General features: G+C 42.5%; 1 protein-coding gene across 9 annotated transcripts in view; it reads left to right on the top strand.

The window, feature by feature from the left end:
* Positions 1-7,071, top strand: part of COL12A1 (collagen type XII alpha 1 chain) — a 115,896-nt gene extending 108,825 nt beyond the window's left edge. For 4 of the 9 annotated variants that reach the window (XM_083729655.1, XM_083729652.1, XM_083729654.1 and 1 more), the window contains exons 63-66: positions 644-832; positions 1,147-1,215; positions 2,853-3,023; positions 6,005-7,071. In XM_083729655.1, coding sequence (XP_083585781.1) covers positions 644-832; positions 1,147-1,215; positions 2,853-3,023; positions 6,005-6,186 — 611 coding nt within the window. In that variant the 3' untranslated portion in view covers positions 6,187-7,071. Of the gene's footprint in view, positions 1-643; positions 833-1,146; positions 1,216-2,852; positions 3,024-3,393 lie in introns of all 9 variants that reach the window. The other 5 variants (XM_083729660.1, XM_083729658.1, XM_083729659.1 and 2 more) reach the window with 2 other exon arrangements.
* The last annotated feature ends 15,072 nt before the right edge of the window (positions 7,072-22,143 follow it).

The following is a 22,143-nucleotide window of genomic DNA, read 5'->3' as shown; positions in this document are numbered from 1 at the left end:
TACATTCTGTGCCTTACATTCTTAGGCAAGACCTTATTGATAAAATATGTGTTCTTCTGGGGAGCTAAGTTGTACTGGTTTCAGCTTTTTTATAATACCATCTTGCTGCCAACATTTCTCCTTTCATTGTATTTATTGGATCTACAGTTGCATAGAGTGGAACCTCACAAGCTCTATGCCTCCATGGGTAGAAAAGAGTGGAAGAGATTTTGGCTGACTGGGCCTCCCCACCCCCACATCCAACCATCTGTGTCCCTCTGCAGTCAGAACATGATTTTCTCTGTGGAAGCACCCAGTTTGCAGAGCAGGTGCCTACACTGGCTCTGACTCATTTCCACAAATAAATCTAACCCTATGGGTGGTATTAAATGCTAATCCTACTCAGAGTAGACCCACTGAGGCTAATGGGCATGACTTACTCAGGCTCATCAATTTCAGTTTGCTAAGAGTGGAATTTAGTTGAATTTATTTATTTACGAGTTTATACTGTTTGTTAATCTTAGCCTAAAGTCGTGTACCAAATTAACCAATAGTAGTCAGGAAGGTGCTTTGTGGCACCAGGGAGCAGTATTCTGTTTTGTTTTTCACTTTACAGAAAATGGTATTGTGCATTCTTATATTATCCTGTTTTATTTCTCCAAAGCCAATATGGCCCAGTTTAACCAGAGGCTGAATCAAATACCAAATGATTACTATTCAAACCGTAACCAACCAGGACCATCAGGACCACCAGGGCCCCCTGGACCTGCTGGGCCACCAGGAGAACCTGGGTCTGGGGGCAGGCCAGGCTTCCCAGGCACACCTGGCATGCAAGGGCCAGCTGGAGAAAGAGGTGAGTTGTGCTATATATGTATAAAATGTGTGTGTTTGTGTGTGTGTGTTTCGTCATCCTAGGTCAGCTGCTGTCAAGCAGATGAATCCTTTGCTAATGCTTCAGTCTAACATCCACAGGACAGCCTTTAAACCAAACAGAATGTTTTAGTATAAAAATGGCCTGCATATGCTAAGTGGTTCATTGGATGAATAAGAGCACTATTTAAAAATGTGCTGTTAATTATATGCTTCACAAGCATGGAAAATTATTTCTTCAGCATCACTTTCACAATTACATGGGGTGTTTCCCTTTTCTTTTTATGTGTGCTTTAGGGCTACCTGGAGAGAAAGGTGAAAGAGGGATTGGATCACAAGGGCCCCGAGGTTTGCCTGGGTCACCAGGTGAGTTTTCTGTATCACATGGCAGCAAAAAACCGTAAAAGATAATATTGACAGGCTTTATTATGTATGCAAGTAAAATTTGATCAAAATGAGCATCAAGTCTTTTTAGCTTGTATCCAGCCAGACATTTTACATTCCCCCCCCCTATTTCAGGGGAAACAAAATGTTATTTTAGCCTTTTGATTCAGAATTAGGTTTTATTTGCAATTGTTGTGCTCTCTTTCAGTTGTAAATTACTCTATAGTATAGTTACAATTTGTCAGAGCCACCCGTGGTCCCAGCTCACAAGAGACCAAAGTCCAGTCCAAGTTATATACAAAAGGTTTTATTGAAGAACATTGTTGGCATTACATCCAAGCTCCGTGGCTCCGGATCTGTTACTCTTAGATCGTATAAGTCCCCTCTGAATCCGTCCCGCCTCTGCACCAGTTTAAGAGGCTTGTACTGCTCCACCTTTTCCTCTCCTTCCTTTTCCGCAGGGTCTTCCTGCCCCCCTGTGTTCCCTCCCTCCGGGACTCCCCAGAGGCTGTCCTCTGACGCCTGCTCCCCCCTCCTTCGCGCTTTGGGACCAGGCTCCTCCCCAGGACTCTCCTCACTTCCGCGCGCCTCCACATTTGAACTTGGCGCGCGTACGTTGCCTCTGACCTTCCTTTCGACAGTTACGCTGCTCTCGGTGCTACTCTCCACCCCTCCCGGCAGGACGTCTTGCTCCGAACTCTTTCCCCCCTTTGTTTCCTGTTCTGCTCTTTCTGACACACTGGTAACTCCACCCCTTTCACTCCGTTCCGACAGAGGAGCCGGTCCCGATCTCCAACTCCCACTGGGGGTTCCCCCTCCGCTCTCCTGCTTCTGACTGCTTCCCCCTCTATCGCCCCTCGGCCTGGCCAGGGGGGCTCCCTTTTGGGAATCCTCCGAATCGCTTGACGGACTCTGAGACAACCTCGGGTCGTTGTCGTCCTCCTCCTCATCACCCTGGGACCCTTCCCCCTCGCTCTCTGTCTCTGAAACCCTGACACAATTTATGATAGAATGCAGGGCCTTCACAGTTACTTTTTCTATCAGTACAATTTTGATCATTTACCGATGTCCTGGCAAGAGTAGTCAGACTGTCTTGGCACTTCTGTCTTTAATTTACTAGTTGAAACATACCTTTCTTCATTACAAGATCCATAAGAATTTTGCAACAAATTTTAGCTCCACTTTGTTAAAGCTCTCAACATTTCTGTTAACCATGAATATAACTTGTTCCAAAAAAAACACCCCATGATCTCATCCATTCTAAAGCTGCAGGGTAGCAGAACTGAAGCAGCCCTACACTTTAATTGAAATTTAGTGTGCTTGTCTAATACCAAAGTGCCCCATGAGATCCCTGAATCGTACACAGGATGGATAAAACCACTAAGCTCAAATCTTGCCACAGCAGTTTTCTTTGCATAAAGACCTTAAAATTAGGGAAGCAACTAATGATGAGTTACATCTTGGGTTCCCTGCGGTCGCTTCATTGACACCATATGTAGAACCCAAATGGAAACATTTCTTAACCATATGTCTGAGTCTAGACTTTGACAGTCACTTTATCGGACTGCTGCATGTTGAATTATATAGATATATTATCTTCCTTTTCCTTCTATAATTAGGTCCACAAGGAGAATCCAGAGTTGGCCCTCCAGGTGCTACAGGCTCACGGGGACCACCTGGGCCACCTGGCCGTCCTGGTAACTCTGGTATCAGAGGTCCCCCCGGGCCTCCTGGATACTGTGATTCATCCCAGTGTGCTAGCATTGCTTACAATGGTCAAGGATATCCAGGTAGGTTGCTGAGAACTTAAACTTAATTTTGTACCTCATTGATATGCCAGTTCCGTCTGAATTGCTTTGTGGAAGGAGACCTTCTAGTATAATGAACTGAATCCAGCTCAGCTGTTCAGTAGTCGTAACTGAGCCAGCCTAGAACTAATAATTCAGGTACTATTAAAAGTACTTTTTTGGTATTTACGGAACTACCCCAGTTTGATATGTGTTTTGTGTTAAGGGGAAAATATTACCTTTCAGAAGCAGTTTATTTCTAATAAATATCGTGATAGAAAGTATTATCTTTGCTTAAGGATTTAAATGACAATTTTCTTCTTCTTCTTCTCCTTGTGCTCCTCCTCCCATCAAACTACTTCTTCTGAACAAGGTTGACCTCTCCATCTAAAGTAAAAAGAACACAGTTGTTTGCCATTTTGTGTCTTTCTGATTAATGTTGGGATTATCTATACAAAATTAGTACCTGAAATCTAATATCCTGAGAACAAATGCTATTCTTTGGTACAGTGCAGACAACTGAAAAAAGTCACCATAGCACAATTTTGTGTTGGGTTAAATTCCATGGCATCTATGATTATATTACTCAATGGCACACATTTCTTCTGAGAAGAAGCAGTTTCAGACAGTGAACTGCCAAAGCAACAAAAATGCTGGATAGCTGTGGCCACTGGGGCACCAATGAAGCAATCCTATACGTGTCTACTCTGAAGTAAGCCCCACTGAGCTCATTGGTGCTTACTCCCAGATAACTGTACTGGATTGCAGCCAAAGTCACTGTAAACTGGGAAGGGGATGAGTCCCAAAATTGTGTGTGCCATATAAATCTAGGGCATCTCTCAAGAAAGGAGTTCAGGCTCACGGTATCAATAGTTTGTTGTGTGCACTGTAGCACCTTATAATTCATAAACTTGATATGTTGTTTGCCACTATCATAATGTGCATGTATACATGAATGAATATATATATATATATATGTACACACAAATTCGTGGACTTTGAGCTAATGAATGAAACAAATTTTATAATCATGCAGAACTTGCACAAGATCAACAATTTACATGAATTAAAAAAAAATGGGAAACAATATTGCAGTGCTCTCCTTCCCAAGAAAAGCCTTGTATACATATATAGATATATGCATATAATTTAACCCTCCATAGATGGATTTAGCTGAATGAATATATATATATTGCACAGCTGTTTGACCTTGGAAAACTAACATCCTCTTTGACCTGTTTCAGGTTCCGGCTAACACATTTTCTAAGTCGCCAGTGCTGCTTACAGTTTGAAAACAATGAAAATCCTGTTTCTGAGATGTTTGCGCACGTGCTTATTAGGAAGTGAATCTGTATGGATATTTCACATAGATAATGGCTAACTGAACACCATAAGATGGGGAGATTCTTTTTTTATATACTTACTAACAAGTCTTGAATACGATAAAGGACAAAGATGTTGGTAATGCCAGAGGGGAAAAGTCCATCTTCCTATCCTTACTTTTCTCTCCAACCCCATACCTAAAAAGTCCCTAAAAGACTCAGTTGCATTGGAGACTTATAAAACTACTAACTAGTGAATTTAAGACCATGATACATTTAACTTCATGAAAGAGAAATGACTTAATGTAAATAGTAAACTAATTGTGGCTTGTAAATGATTTGTATGGGATCATGTCTGCTAAAATTAGTTAACATTACCATCATGCTTTCGCATTTAAGCCTGCTGCTGCTGCTTTTTGCTGCGTGCTACCATAACCACTCTTAAACTTGTTGAAACCTCTCTCTCTGGTGCTTGTCTTCATCATTCTCATCATCATCTTATCTGATTCAGGGCATGGGTTTTTTTGTATATGTAATCTTTAAAGCACTCAAAAGAACAATTACTTTTGCTTCTGGTCCTCCTGCAGTGTTAGGTATTTCTCAAGGACAGCTATTAGTCCAATATAAGGAACACTGTCATGAAATAATATTTACTAAATATGATCACCACTAGTCATACTTTTTGTAGATGCCTGCCATAGTAGAAAACTATTTTTAAAAAACAAAAACAATGATACATGTGAGTTTTCCCTTCCTGACTCAACTGAAAGCTAATTAAAGAAGTTGGCAGGTTAAGTGCTAATGTAAAGGATTAATAAATTGTGCACCAAGGTCTGATTCAATTGATGTTAAGTGTTGAGGTTTCATTGCAACAAGAAGTTGGTTGTGATTAACTTTTCCCATTGCTTTAATGTAACTTAGTTAAGACTTAAGCTGTACTGAAGCCTAAATGCTTCTTTAGAAAGTTCCCCAAATTTCAAGGCATCATATTAACTAATTTTTATCCAAAGTAGACCTGCTGAAATTAATGGTGTTAACTAATTAATTGTAATGGGTCTAATCTGAACAAAGGTTAGTTGAATATGACCCACTATTAGTTTTCTTTTTATAGCATTGTATTTTTGAAACTCACATTACATTTTACATCAAGTTTGTTTTATACCTTTTCTCCTTACCCCCAAAGAAACTAAAAATAATAGTTGTATGTACTCTGCCACTTACTCTCTAACATTAATTGTACACAGTCTTCTGCTTGCTTGCTTGGGATTGAAGTTCCTTTGAACTCAGGGAGACTTACTTTTGAGTAAATATGATTGGGTTAGGCTGTATCTGAGCTTTGGTGCAGTTAGGGTGATCTTGCACAAGAAGCCTTTCTCATTCACTTCAAGGGCAAGGAGCAGTTGCACAAACAGCTCCCTTTTTCTGAAGGGAAAATCTTTCTGTGTATTAGAATTCCGGCAGTAATCACTGGCTTAGTATCATTTACTTGGAAATAAGTTGCTTTTTTATGAAAACTCAGTTTGCAAGTAAATGTACTTAGGATCATATAGATTTACACCCCAGAATCACTAAAATGAAAATATTTAATTTTTTAAAAAAAATCTGTGGATTCAAAGGCATTTGATAACTATAATGTTCAATCGGACGACTATTTTCAACCAGAGCCATATGCACCTGAAAGTGGACCTTATCCGCCTGAAAGTGACCCCTACATAGTACCAGTGGAATCAGAAAGAAGAGATGATGAATATGAGGACTATGGAGCTGATATGCATTCACCTGGATACCCCGAGCATATGCGCTGGAAAAGATCGTTATCAAGAAAAGCAAAAACAAAACCATAAATGATTGACTTCCTTACCTTTCCCCTCTTTTTGGCTGGTGGTTTTTGTTGTTGCTATTCTTACATATGTAGATTCATCGGGAATTGGTTGGGTGTGCCTATTTCTCCACCACCGTTTCCATTGCTTCTTCTGAGGGTATCATGCTTATGTGGGAATAGCAATAAAATGTTACCATAGATTTCATTCTTGCTCTTACAATGCTTGTAAAATACCTGAGCTTGCAGCAGCTTCATAGAACTTTAACAAGTGCATTAAAATTACCACAGGGCTGCGTTATCTTTAAGTAAATTAAAAGAAAGAAAACCCTACACAGTTGCTGCCAGCGATCTGAAGGCTGGATGCTTCAGCAATGGAGCTTGCTTTATGCTTTTTCACCTCATCCATTACTTAACTCACACAGTTCAGTCACATGACAAATCTGCAGTCTAGTGAAACAAAAAAACTCTGCTTTTGATGTGTTCAGTTTCTCCTATCCTTGCTCATATCTTGCAGGGCATATACTGCTCTTATACATCTCTTTAACAACCACAAATCTTAAATAATGTAGCTGACATCATTGTATCAACTGGATACAGGTTTTTTTTAAAAAAAGAAATAATGGCTTAAATCTCCTTTTAGAGACATTAACATTTATGCCAAATTGCAGTCAATCCTGCAGAGATGGAATTGCATGTTTGTGTTGTATATTTAGTATGATTCCCCTCCCCCCCAGAATATAATGTTTCGTAGTTATCAAAAAAAAAAAGCAGTTGGAAATTGTTTGCAAGACTATGGATATAGAATTGCTGCTTTTATATTTTAACTGCAAATTGTGAATTTCACTGCCTTATATTATTTATTTCTGAAACAAAAGAGGCATTTTTCAATAAAACTACTGAAAATTTATATAGGCTGTGAGTATTATTGCTGGGAGGCTTCCAACCTTCAGAGGTTTTATTGTCATGGGAAATAAATCAACAGAAACATTAAACTACTTTCAGAATAACCTTTTCACATATAAAACTTGCAGCACATTGCAGTTTAGAATGTTGAACAATGAATACTAGATTGTGTTACAGGCTGAGGTCAGCATTATATATCAAGCAGTAGTTTCCATACTCTGATAGTATAATACTTCATTTCCCTGCTCTATGGAGGCCCCAACCATGATAGAATTAAGATAGTGGTTCCAAACTCAGGCCATGTACATTTTTCACATAATCTATGAACCCATGGCCTCTATACAAGAATAATAGCTCTCACATTGCCACTTCTGCAGCCAGGATTTCCAAGACATTAGTCTTTAGAAAAGAATCCCATGCAGGTGAAAAGTGAAAAACAAAACTGGCAAACATGTAAATGATTGAACTTTCCCCCTTTTTTGATTGTATCGCCATTGAAAATTACCCCCTTTGAAGCTGCTTTTACTTAATGGTTACACTTTTCCGTTACACTCCAAGACTAGTTTTAAAAGGGATTAGACAAATATTAAACAGAGAATGACCGCTCCCCACTTAAAACGGGGGGCGCCTTTTGCGTGGACGCGTGCAGCCCTGGATCTGGAGTGGCCCCATCAGCATAGGCTTTGCCTTCCCTCAGGTGGGATACCTGGAGGTCCCCGCCTACCCCAGTGAGTTGTCCAATCCCACCTGGGGGAAGCGTTGCCAGGGAAACCAGGCCAGGTAAGGGGAGGGATTACCTGCCCACACAATAGAGGGTAGATCTTAATTGGTAATCCGTCTACCCACATTGAAATTTAATAAAGTTGTGGCCAATTTAATCCCATAGCACGTTGTCTAGAGTCGTTATTCCACATGACGGGGGGGACCACTCGGGATCTGGGGACTCCGCCTGTCCACGCAATAGATCTACCATTGGCTATTAGCGACAACAGATAAATGGAATCTCCAAGTAAAAAAATTGTGTCTCTGATAGGTGTGGAGGGCAAATATGTTTCACTTTTCATTTTCATGCAAACCCACCTAAGTTACACTTCCTGAACCATAAAACAAAACAAAATGTAAAAGACCCCTGACAGTTAAGTCCAGTTGCGAATGACTCTGGGGTTGTGACACTCATCTCGCTTTACTGGCCGAGGGAGCCGGCGTACAGCTTCTGGGTCATGTGGCCAGTATGACTAAGCCACTTCTGGCAAACCAGAGCAGCGCATGGAAACGCCGTTTACCTTCCTGCCGGAGCGGTACTTATTTATCTATTTGCACTTTGACATGCTTTTGAACTGCTAGGCTGGCAGGAGCAGGGACTGAGCAACGGGAGCTCACTCCATCGCAGGGATTCCAACCGTGACCTTCCAATCGGCAAGCCCAAGAGACTCAGTGGTTTAGACCACAGCACCACCCATGTCCCTGGTTCCTGAACAAATACACAACCCAAAATGCAGCTATCCTTTGATGGGTGAAATTGAGAGAGGGGAGCTTATTAGAGGAAAGGTGGATTATAAATGAAATTGTGTGTATCTGCAGAGCGGATACATATGTACAGTAGGCATATGGGAACACAACCTCTGCTTTTCCCAATTATGGAGTGATATCCAGAGTCTATTTTACTTGGAGTACAGGCATTGCAATCAATTGACATACATGGGCATATGTTGAATATGAAAGAACTGTGGGTGATAACTAACATAAAGGAAAACTTATCTGAGAGAGGTTGCCCAGCTATCATGGAATTGCTTTGGATGCTACGCAGGGCTGGGGTTTGGGAAGACTGAGTACAAATGACTTCTATCAATAATATCAGGAAAATAATATCAAGCAACACCCGCTATCAACAACACTCCTGATCTAACTGACTACATCTTACATGTGCCATTTTCCCAGCCCACACTTCACCTATCCAAAGGAAGAAGGGCATGAAGACAAAGTGTCATATTGAAGCCTAGCATGCCTATTACTGCAGCCATGAATCTGAGCAGGGCACTGTTCCAGAGACATGCAGGTTTCCTTGATCATTCCTAGCCCTGCAACTGATGGTTGAAGCTGTCAGATGTGAGAGTGCTGGTCAACCGACTGGAAAGATGAGCTGGCCGTGACCCCCTTTCCTTCTGAAGATCCACCTGTATCAAATGTATGGAGTGCCATTTTCCATGCACACACTTTCCAATTCATTCCTTATTGTGCACTTGTGGCTCCTGCTGGATTGGGTAAATAAGAATATAAGAAGATGTTTCTGAATGCTCAGTTTCTGAATGCTTGTTGCTCAGTTTCCTCCAATATGATTGCTACTCTTGTTTCATCTTGTAGTGATCAAAGCCCACAGCTACACCTGAGAGCTTCATGCCAAATTACACCTTAGCTGGAGGCCACGAAACTGGTTCTCTTCCAAATATTAGGAAAGAGACCCTTATGTGCAAGCAACCTATGAACATCTCTGGATTGGGGCCAAGATCTTCCACTCCGTCTCACACCAAATGCTCACCAACATAGCAAGTGCTGAACTCCCAAATATTCTTGAAACTAAATTGTAACAGTGAAATTACTTTTGGGCGTAAAGTTAATAGTTTCTGATATGCCCCACCCATTCCTAATTCTTCTCATCATAAGAAATATTTAACCTATTTCTTTAGATTCATCTTGGCATGTAGAGTCATGTTACACTTAAATTCCTAGCTTTGCAGATTTTCCTCCCTACTCATCATGTTGCCTTTAGAGTATCCATCACTCTTCTCATGGTACTGCAATGCTATTCTAGGTACTAAGGGCCCATTCAACCCTGTCCATTTTCCACACACATAAAAGCAGTAACAAGACCCCAGTCAGGCCAATGATCAACTGGCTTGGTATTGTCTACACTGGCAGCAGCTCTCCATAGTGTCAGGCAGGAGTATTTTCCAACCCTACCTGGAAATGTTGGAGACTGAACATGTCACCTTCTGTTTGCAAAGCAGATGTTCTTCCACTGGGCTACAGTCCTTCCTTGGCCTTCTCAGCCACACAATTGCACAGGGAAACATTGGCTTGAATCTAAGCCAAGCTCTGTACATGCAGATATAGATGGAATTATTCCCATGATCATGGCAGCATGAAATGATGCATGAGCATAGTGCTGGCAGCTGCCTCTGTATACAGAAAAGTTCATATGAAACTTTCTGTATACAGTCACAGTCCCTTATCTCCTTGCATGCATGGGGAAATCTCACCGGGTGAACTCATACCCTCCAAGTGTCCCGTTTTAAGCATGACACCACAGATTGACAGAATCAGAAGTCTGATTCCAATGCCTGATGTTCCATTTTGACTCCTGTGCTCTGGCCGTGCCAGAGTGCAGGACCAAAAGACGGGTGTTTTCTGGTTCCGCGCTGTAGCATGAGTCAGGTGCTCATACGCAGGACCAAAAAACAGAAGGAAAACTCCACTCTTCTTCCTACTTCTGTCACAGCACTTCCAGAAGAATGTCTGCAGAAGAATGTTAGTGCTTGGCTGCCCTAATTCCCACACCACCTGCCAGTGCTGTGCAGGCTGATGTGACCTCACGCCAGTCCCTGCTGTGTCTCCTGACCAGGGGCCTAGGAAGGGGGGCAGTGGGGGGGCGACCCGGGTGTCATTCCTGACGGGGGTTACAAAATCCCCCTGGGTGGCTCGCCCTGCCCCCTGAGTGCCCGGCATGTGACAAGATGACCAAGCAACTTGCTCCGCTGCTGCTCCTGACGCCACACAGACCGGTGCATGACGAATCCATTCTATTTATGGTTGTCACTTCAGAAAACCAAACTGCTCCTGCATTCTGTGTGCAGCTGTGCACATAGAAATCTAGCAGTGCAACGATTTCACTGTCTTCCATCAAAAGCTTTGCCTGTTGCATTTAGATCTGTTGGGTGGCTATAGCAGATGCAACAAAAGCAAAGAAGCAGCAGGTTATCCCTGTTGAGAATGGCAGCTCATGGCTACATGAGAAAATAAGCTGACGTGCAGCTGGATCTCCAGCTCATCCCCCTGCCTCCATGCACTATAAGAATAGAGAGAGCACTGCTCAGTGCTCTTTTATACCAGACTAAATGTTTTCTAGGGACGTGGGTGGCACTGTGGGTTAAACCATAGAGCCTAGGACTTCACGATCAGAAGGTCAACGGTTCGAATCCCCTTGACGGGGTGAGCTCCCGTTGCTCAGTCCCTGCTCCTGCCAACCTAGCAGTTCGAAAGCACGTCAAAGTGCAAGCAGATAAATAGGTACCACTCCAGTGGGAAGCTAAACGGCGTTTCCGTGCGGTGCTCTGGTTTGCCAGAAGCAGCTTAGTCATGCTGGCCACATGACCCAGAAACTGTACGCCGGCTCCCTCGGCCAATAAAGCGAGATAAGCGCTGCAACCCCAGAGTTGGTCATGACTGGACCTAATGGTCAGGGGTCCCTTTACCTTTACCTTTTTAAATGTTCTCTCTTCTCCCATTGCCAGACAGCTCAGCTGCAGAAACAGAAGTACCCACCGGCTATATTTCTTAAAGAGAGCTTCACTTCCATAAAATAAACTATGATTAAACTATAAACAGCTTCATCATCCATAGAATGCAGCAATTTGATTCAAGTGTGATTTGACAATTCTTCCCTAGGGCTCTAGGGCTCTTTCCTGTCAGAGAGAAAGAGATATAGAGCAGTCAAGTGCTCAGGGCACTTCGGCACTTTGATGAGAAGGGTGGTGCCTATCTACAAAAAAGATGCCCAAGGTTGCTTCAGCTTGCTTCTGGGCTGCAGTCCTTTTTCCAGGTGTAGAACATTCCCTTCCCATTCCTTTGGTCAATATGAGCACGTTAAGTAATCACTCCTTTTTCCAGTGCATTAAGAGGAGGAGCAAAGCTCCACCCCAATTCCTGACTGCTTATTTATGGAAGGTGGTATTAAGCTGTCAGTTGCTCACCCTATCTAACCTTTACCAAATGCAGCACGATCGGCTCAAGACAAAGGGCGTGTTCATATTATTGGTTTTAAGCATAGTAAAAATTCTTTTTCTTTCATAGCTCTTCCTTTTTGCTGCGCCCCCCCCCCCCGGTTCATATCAACATGTGTACACAACGGGGTGGCATGGGGGTTGATGGGAATGTCTTTATCCCAACGGCTTTAGGACTCCAATTGGTGTGAAACTGGTTTGAGAAACAATGCATCAAAGTAGAGGCTACGTATACATTTTGGTCCTGTAAGCAAACATTAAAAACCCAACAATGGAAATACAGTGGGTGCGAACACAGTCAAGTTTTGTCACATCTAAACAAGAGGATTATCTACTGTGTTTCTTGCCAGATATAATTGCCCCAATGCAGATACTAGTAAGAGCTTGCAGATCTTACCCAAAGGATGATTTGCAGGAGGGGAGAAGGATTTGTCTACATCAATTTTTCTCCAAATAATAGTTGGAAATGCTGGGAGCTTCATCAGATTTGCAGGTGTGGTAACTATGCTGAACTTATGTTTGTTCGCTCCTGTACTTCTCTATTGCTGAAATAGGAGAAGATGGGATTCTGCAAAACAAAGGCATGGGATGGATGAGAGGCAGTTGCTCCTCAGCTTTTCATTAAGTTTAAGAAAAGCCCTGCAGGATCCGACTAAAGGCCCTTAGTCCAGCAATTCTGTTATCCCAAAGTGCCAGCCAGATGCCCATAGGAAGCCTGCAAGCAGGACATGAATTCAATGACACACTCACCACTTCCGATTCCTAGCAATGGGCATACGGAGGCTTACTGTTGTTTATGAACCACTGTTGGCACACTTTTACCCTCAATGCAGCTCGATCCAGGAAAAGTTAAGCATTTGTAACAGTGCGGTCCTAACCAGTTTAGCTGCTCTGAGTGGTACAGGAACACTGGAAGTGCAGGGCAGAATTTTAACTTTGAAATAAATAAAATGCTCAGCATCAATCTCTATTATATTCAAAGGGGCTTCTTTTCGGGTAAATGCACTTGATTGCATCCTCAGTGGGGGCATTCAGACAACACGTCATTCTGCAGACTGAAGTGGAACCATCCAGACAACATTTTACCAGCTGATTTTGTTGCTGGTGTGATACTGGAGAGTCATGGAACCCAGGACTGATATATGGTGGGGGGGGGGGATGGGGATATGAATTTAAGTTTCCAATTTAGTTCTGAAAATAATTGCAACTTCCAAGGATACAATAAGTGTTCCCATCAGGACAGAACTGAACTGCACGGAATTTAAATTATCATCTTAGATAACATAAAACAGGGCAGCCTATTTAAATAGCAAGCCAAACATTACATGAAATCAAAACAGATCCTGTTTCAGACAGGTAATTGCACGCACATAGATGCTGTATCTTGGTCTGGCGGTTGCATTTGACTCAGAATTCATTAATTCAGTGTGGTACTTTTGTCTAAATCACCAAGAATGAGTAATCATGAATAGGTAATAAATCTGAGGTGCAGATATCTGTTGGTAACACAATTACTTCCTGCAAATTTGTTTGGAATTGAGGCTTAAACTAGGGGTGTTCTTAAACACTGAATTCTTTGAAGTGGCTCACCCTGTCACAAAAGGATCACCCAGTGAAAATGGTAATCCCAGATGTGCTTATGGTGCTACTACAAAGTTCCTTGCATAAATATAATGATTTATACAGAGAGCCTTCTGTTCTGAAATGGTGACTCACTGGGTATATGATGCAGTGTCTCTTCTTTAATCTAATATGATTATATTACTCATATTTTGATCATCTCACTCTAAACCATTGTGTTCTTCCATTCCCACCTCTGAAGCCTGACTTATTCCTCCATATATTCAACTCAAAGGGCTGCAGCAGGAAAATCCCCTTAATCCAAAAGAATCCATGTTGTCAGGACAATAACAGAGTCATCCTCCTTCCTGATGGCATAAAATGCTGTGATTCTTTCCACAGGAATGTCTTTTGGGCATGGAAGACAGCTTTTTATGGGCCTAAAACGATTTATGTGATTTTCAAAAGAGGATTGCCTAGGAATGGCCAACCTTTCCTTGCCAGTAAGAGGCATCCTATTTCTACACCATTTGCAAAGGAAGATTTTGCTCAACGTCACTGAAATGATTTAAAAATAAAATAAAATAGAAGACTGAGCCCCTTTCCCTTTCAGTCATAAATTCATGTGTTTATTCCTTATTTATTACATGATGAATATATTACACCCTTACTCAAAGGGCAGTATTTCCAGGGTCAGCCCTTTCATGAGATGAGTTTTATTTTTATTTTGTATGGGACTTCTGCCTGAAGTGCCAATTTGAAGCTCTCCAGTGAGTCAGTTTTACATATCTGTTTTTCAGGAACACAGTCTACGTAAGAGAGTTCCAAATGATATGGATATCTCAAACAGCTTGAATCAATTCATCTTTGGCAAACTGAACCCATACCCCTAATTTCTCTTCTCATTTGTATACACTGGAGTGTCACTGTGCCTAATCTTATCCATGGTACTTTGGGATGTGATAGACTCATCTGCACTTTGATTTCACTTGCAGCACAGACAAACCCAGCTTTTAGAGCAATTATACAAAAGAGACAGTCCCCAGAGTTAAAGAAACTTACTCATGAGGTAATTCCTACCATGACCACATTAAAAAAAAGATCAGTTGCCTTTATTCTTTTACTCACTGAACACTTTTCAAAACTTGAGCTATATTTGGCTTTATATACTGCCAACAAGCCTACCTCCCCACACCCTGAAACTGCTCTACACTTATCACCAGATCTAAGATTTCACTCCTGTTTGAGAGGAAAGGGTTTTGGCTGAAACTTGATATATGTATGCACATTAGTGTCTGTGTGCAGGGAAGGGGGCCTGGGCTCATATAGATGGGTATCTTACAGCATCTCACAGATGGAATTAGAAATATTTTATTACCTACTTTTTAAAGTCAGTTGATTTTATCATTTTCAAATGAATATTTTATGCTTTATGGAAACTGCTTAAGGGTTGCTTTAAAAATTAAGGGATATATAAACCTTATTTATATATAAACCTTCAGAAGACATCTGAAGGCAGCCCTGTTTAGGGAAGCTTTTAATGTCTGATGCATTACTGTATTTTAATATTTTGTTGGAAGCCACCCAGAGTGGCTGGGGAAGCCCAGCCAGATGGACGGGGTATAAATAATAAATTATTAAATAAATAAAACAAATGCTTGAAACACACAATACTAAAGATCAATTAGTACACTTCATTAGTACACATTGTTGGCTTATTTAAATACTTACAAGTCACCTCCCTGACCTTGGTGACCACTGTGGAGATAGCACTGGATGGATCTTTGTTATAATCCAGATTTGGCTGTATGTTTTCAATTGGCTCATTTAACTTTGGTGGGCAGTCCTGCCCTGTGGACCAGCCAGGAAAATTTAGTGCTGGCTAAACTCACGTGCATAGGCTGCTGACCAAACGCGAGGGGATGCAACTTCTGCTCACCCAGGAAAGCTATAAGTGGCCATTTTTATCTTAGTAAGCAGACATTGTATGTGAAATGGCAGGCTGAACACTACATAACATCTTAGAGTTCTTGGACATGCATTTTGCCTACATTTGTGCTAGACAGGGATGGGTGCACATGTCAGTTTTTGTTTCTCATTTTGCCAATCTCAATTTCAGTTCCCCATCAATCTGCAACTATTTTAAAAGTCCTTATAAAAATTCACCAGCATTTTAGTGTGAATTTATCCTAGTAAGACACCTTTTTGTATGCACTTTCCCCCAATACATTCATTTTTGCAAAACTGGCCTCTAACATAATGCATTTTTATGTTATTTTCACTAACATGTGCATTTATATGCACATTATGATTTTTTTGTACAGATTGCTTGGCTGGTGAACTGCACTGCAAAATTTGGATACATACAAATTTCAAAACTGTGTCTTGGTTCATTTATTGTTTTGGAAAGTGAAAATTAGATTCATCTTGAAATGTAAACTGAATCAAATCTATTCTCCATCCCTAGTTTAATTTCTAGAGACCTTGGAAAGCAGGTAAACACTGAAGAATGAAAATGCTGGAAACCCAGATTAACAAAAAATGTAACAAGCCATCTATCTCCCCAAACAAAGCAGGAAAAAGGTTGCGCTCTCTCTCTCTCTCTCTCTCTCTCTCTCTCACACACACACACACACACACACACACACGGGGAGAGGGAGAGAGAGAGAGAGAGAGAGAGAGAGAGAGAGAGAGAGAGAGAAATTGGACCAGTGATGCATCAGGGAACATTGACTGTCCCTGGTAAAAAGAGACTCTTGGAGTCCTGCCATTACACTAGTGACATCTCGCAACATCCTGACATCGTGGGGGGAGGGGGCTTTGAACACTGAGGAGCCCTGGCCCCCTCAAAAAAGTTCAGCCCCCCCAAGTGCCTCAGCCCCCAGAAGCCAGTGTACTCACTGGAAGTGTATTGTGTTAGCCGATCTCTCGTATTGTTTTAATGGGATTGTTTCATTGCATATTTTATTTATGGATGTTTATACTTCAATGCTTGTGCACTTGTGAACCAATTAGAAGCCTATTTTGGCATTAAGGAGCATATAAATCTAATAGTAGTCGTCATAGTACAGTAGTACCTTGGATTACAGACGCTTCAGGTTACAGACTCCGCTAACCCAGAAATAGTACCTTGGGTTAAGAACTTTGCTTCAGGATGAGAACAGAAATCGTGCTCTGGCGGTGTGGCGGCAGCAGGAAGCCCCATTAGCTAAAGTGGTGCTTCAGGTTAAGAACAGTTTCAGGTTAAGAACAGACCTCCAGAACGAATTAAGTACTTAACCTGAGGTACCACTGTATGAATAATAATTCAGATAAGGTTAGGTGGTCTGAGAAGCAATCTTAAGACGCTAATGTGAACACGAATGGATCACATCTTTGTTTTACACTGGTCTCTGAAGATTCCTATGGAGGCATGCTATTATGTCATGTGTAAATAAACAAAGCACCTGAGATGGTTTCCTTTGTACATACCGAGGTGTGGTGGCAGAGTTTGTTGTAGTGAAGCTGGCATACTCCAACACGTAGTGGAATATCTCAACCCTGTACACTTTGTGTGAAAGATAGAGATATTAATTAAAGACTTAATTAAAGACTAGAAATGCAAGAAAATGGCACAGGTGGTCATATGGTTCTCTCGTGGACTGCATTTAGCAGAACAAGGGTCCCTAAAACCGCTCATCTTCTAGTTTCCTGGTGTGCTGTATAATTCTTGAGTTTCAGTAGAGTTTTCTAGCCAGTGATGACTCAATGGAAAAGGAGAAGGTGGCCAAGGATTAGTGGAAGTGTCACCCAGTTTATTACACACAAAGTGATTAATTTTTCATTCACTCATCACTCTCTTGGTTTATTGGCGCAGAAAAACATTGTAAGCATATCTCTTAAAACACGAGCCTACACCATTTCTGCCTTTTGCATTGGCAGTCCCTTCAGGAAACACAAAATTGACTCCTATAATCTTACACAACGTCTTTTCTGCAGAACTGCACTAGCCCATACTACAGTTTGTCAAGCTTTCAAGCCCTTTCAAGTGCATGGAGGTTTTATTAAAAAAAATAAAAAAATAGATGGGCTCCTTCAACACCTGACACCTTGCCAGGCAAGTGAGTTCTCACACCTTTTATAGTAAACTCGTAAAAAAGGAGAGAAAGAAATTGCATGAATATTCTCCTAGGTTTTCAAAAGTTCTGACATGAGTCATACAGCTTTCTTAGGCTCCCATCAAATCAGTCAGAAGACATGTGAGGGCTCAAAAAGTAATCCACAGAAAATGCTTTTTTTAAAGTGAAACACACACACACACAAATGAGTTTAAATGGCTGCTGTTGGATTCTTTGGGTAAGAACATACAGTTGTGAGATACCTAGACATAAATAGCTCTTCAGGAGCTTCCAAAGACTGAATAATACTTCAGCCAGAAAGCTTATTGTATGACCTTGGACAAATCACTGCCTCCCGGCCTCTGCCACAGCACAGCATTGCTGTAAGAGTAGGGCTGGCTCCAGACATTTGGCTGCCTGAGGCACAGGAGAAGCTGGAGCCTCCCCTCCCTGTCATAATAGCAACTGAATCTTAGGCCACATTCACACCACACATTTAAAGCCCTATTATACAACTGTAACAGTCATGGCTTCGGCTCAAAGAATCCTGGGAACTGTAGTTTGCTACACATGTGCCGAGTTCAGCCCAACTTTGGCAGGCGCCTGGCATGCGCACACTTGTGGGAGTAAGAACTGTCCCTATTTTCATCAGAGGAATGTTGGAGGTATGCATCTGTCCTCTTTCACTATTTTTCATTGCTGTACTAATGTGATTTGCATGTTTCCTAGCTACTCTCTTAGATCAATCATTTTAAAACATCTCCCAAGAAAGATTATGCCCTTATCCAATACCTTGGGTTACGAACTTAATCCGTTCCAGAAGTCTGTTCTTAAACCAAAGTGTTCTTAAACCAAGTTGTGCTTTCCCATAGCAGCGGGGGACTCAATTGACAAATGGAACACATTCAACTGGAAGCGGAACATGTTCTGCTTCCAAGGCAAAGTTCACAAACCAAAACACCTACTTCCAGGTTTGCAGCGTTCTTAACCCAAGTTGTTCATAAACTAAGCTGTTCTTAAACCAAGGTACCACTGTACTTATTATGTATGTAATGGCATGATAAGAAAGTGCTGCTAGAGCCTCTATTCAGGCCCAGCATGGCAACCATTCCATGGTGTGGGCAGGTCCCTCCTGCTGTTTCTGCTTAGTAGTGGTGATTGGGAACTGCCATGCGCTACCTACAGCATCACCCCATTCTGAAGTGCGGCCATATTGTATCAACAAACCTGGTGAATAATGAAAACAGTCCATCTTAAAATATCACACACATTCTGGGTTACTCCAAATATGTGCAAAATTTGTTCTGGGTATCATGAAACTCGGCTCCTAAAGTAAGTTGGATTTCTGCTCAGGGAACATTCCTCAAGGTTGTTCTAGGGAGTTTGTGGTATGGATGACTTGGGTGGAATCAACACACATATAAAAAACGTTCTGAAAATGCTTTTTTTTTTAAGTGTTTTAAGAAATACACTGAATTTTCCATAAGGCTCACCATCGCCATCTAGTGTCACATTGTATATTGCACTCAAAACATTTTATTTGCAGCTGTATAGCTGAGTTGAATGCTCTTTGCATTCCCAAGTACTGCAACCTACACATGCCTTTATTAGGTTGCTTTCTATATTCTTGGGTGCTCAAGTCATATTCCTGCCAGGAAGGGTTTATCAATAGGAATTTTCCTTTTGATCTCCTATTTATATGTACTTAAGGCCGTGATGCTGTTTTGTTGACCTTGTGCCAGGTCTTCCTTGGCTCAGATATGACCCCATCAAATCGGAATCAGTTTTGCAGACAATGGGCAAAGATCCCATGGCTCACCGCGTGCCTGGAGTTTGGCACATGCAGGTTTGCTATGTTGACCTGGGACTGCAGAGCTGGAGGGAAGCACACTCTGGCCGCTACCAATGGTCAAGGGAACAAAAGCTACCGGGCAGCTGTGCAATCTGCTTGCCAGGCCATGGCAAAAGGAAGAGCAGTCTAGCCTCATCCATCAATCTGAGAAGGAGCAGCTGCAAGGAGCTTGTTCCTCTACGATGGAAAGGATAGATCCTGATAGATTCCGACAAGCCTTGCGGAACTCTGCTCCTCCTGGCGACTCATTAGATGACCTTGTTGAGGACTGGAATAACCGGCTCTTGGCAGCCATTGATGAGATCGCGCCTAAGCGCCCTCTGCGACCCCGTCGAAACCGGGCCCCTTGGTTTACTGAGGAGCTCCGGAAAATGAAGCGGGATCTCAGACGGCTAGAGTGAGTATGGCGACGGATTCGTGACGGAGCCTCAAGAACATCTTATAGGACGCTTATGAAAGCCTATGAGATGGCTATGAAAGCTGCTAAGAAATCTTACTTTGCAGCTTCCATTGCATCCGCTAGCTCTCACCCGGCACAACTTCTTAAAATAATTAGGTCAGTAACGTCCTTAGGAGGACAACAAAATTTAAGCACAAATTCGACCCACAGCTGTGAGGCATTCGCGAGTTTTTTTGCGGAGAAAGTCCTGTTGCTCCGCCGTGACCTCCCTGCCAATTTAGATACAGTGACTGAACTGGAGGCCCCTCGACTGACTTCAGGTCCAGTGAACTTCATTAGATCCCTTAGACCTATCCAATTACCGCCCAGTTACCGCCCATGGTCGATCATGATCTTCTGGACCACCGCCTTGCAGACGTGGGGATACAGGGCATAGCCCGTAACTGGTTGTGCTCTTTTATCTCTGGTCGGGGACAGAGGGTGGCACTAGGGAGGGAAATGTCGTCGTGCCACTCCTTGGTGTGTGGAGTGCCGCAGGGCGCAATTCTCTCCCCGATGCTTTTTAACATCTTTATGCGCCCCCTTGCCCAGATTATCCGGAGCTTTGGGCTGGGCTGTCACCAATATGCTGATGACACTCAGCTCTATCTGCTGATGGATGGCCACACTGACTCAGCCCCGAACACACTGACCAGATGCTTGGAAGCTGTGGCTGGATGGTTTCGTGGGAGCCGATTGAAACTAAATCCTTCGAAGACAGAGGTCCTATGGCTAGGTCAGGATGGCATGGGGATGAGGGACCAACTCCCTTCTCTTGCGGGGGCCCAATTAGTGCCATTGCCTTCCGTTAAGAGTTTGGGTGTAATCCTTGATGCCTCCCTTTCCATGGAGGCGCAAGTTACAGCAACAGCCAAGGTTTTCCACCTTTACCGCATCAAGCAGTTGGTCCCTTACCTTTCCCGCCCCGACCTGGCCACAGTGATCCATGCGACGGTCATCTCCAGGCTTGACTACTGTAATTCGCTCTATGCGGGGCTGCCCTCGAAGCTGTCCCAGAAACTCCAGCGGGTACAGAATGCTGCAGCGAGGCTCCTCACGGGGTCTCTGCCATGGGAGCATATTCACCCAGTGCTTTTCAAGCTGCACTGGCTCCCGGTGGAGTACAGGGTCAGATTTAAGGTGCTGCTTTTGACCTTTAAAGCCCTTCATGGCCTAGGACCCTCGTACCTACGGGACCGCCTCTCCTGGTATGCCCCACGGAGAGCCTCAAGGTCCATAAATAATAACACCCTAGTGGTCCCAGGCCCTAAAGAAGTTAGATTGGCTTCAACCAGAGCCAGGGCCTTTTCAACTCTGGCTCTGGCCTGGTGGAACGCTCTGCCTCATGAGACCAGGGCCCTGCAGGATCTGATTTCTTTCCGCAGGGCCTGTAAGACAGAGTTGTTCCACCTGGCCTTTGGCTTGGAGCCAATTTGATTCCCTCCCTCTCTTTTTTTCCCTTTCTTTTCCTTCTCCTCCTGCGATGAGGCTACATTTTAGTATTTTAATGTTCCATTATTTTAATGTTGTATTTTATTTTTGTTTTTAAGTTGTAATCATTCATCTTGTTTTTATTATTGCTTGTAAGCCGCTCTGAGCCCGGCCTTGGCTGGGGAGGGCGGGGTATAAATAAAAAATTATTATTATTATTATTATTATTATTATTATTATTATTACGATAACAAATACTCCACGCTCTCATCTTGCAGTTGCTCCAAGACTGAAGAATGGAAGAAAAAATGGCCTCTATGATCCAACAAGGGGTGTTTGTGCATTGTGTTCAAGAAATGTGCAGCTGCGTATGCAATAGCTGAGCTGTTCACATCAACCTGTGCACACTCTTGCACACAAACACTTGTACATGTGTAGAGACAACTTGTACCTGTGTTCTGCGAAACACTTGAACAAGTCGCTCAGAGTGGCTGGGGCAATCCAGCTAGATGAGTTGGGTATAAATAATAAAATTATTATTATTATTAAGCACATGTTATACCTGTCTTAACTGCTGTCTGTTGCAAGCTTCCCTGAGGATCATTTGACCAGAGGGTGGGATAGAAGCCTTCTAAATAGAATGAAATGAATATATCCAGAGCTGATAACCCTCATTTTCCTAGGAAGCATTTCCTTCCCC

The sequence above is a fragment of the Podarcis gaigeae genome (genome assembly GCF_964106915.1).
Source record: "Podarcis gaigeae genome assembly, chromosome: 3".
Lineage (NCBI taxonomy): Eukaryota > Metazoa > Chordata > Lepidosauria > Squamata > Lacertidae > Podarcis > Podarcis gaigeae.
This window is presented reverse-complemented; position numbering and strand designations above follow the sequence as displayed.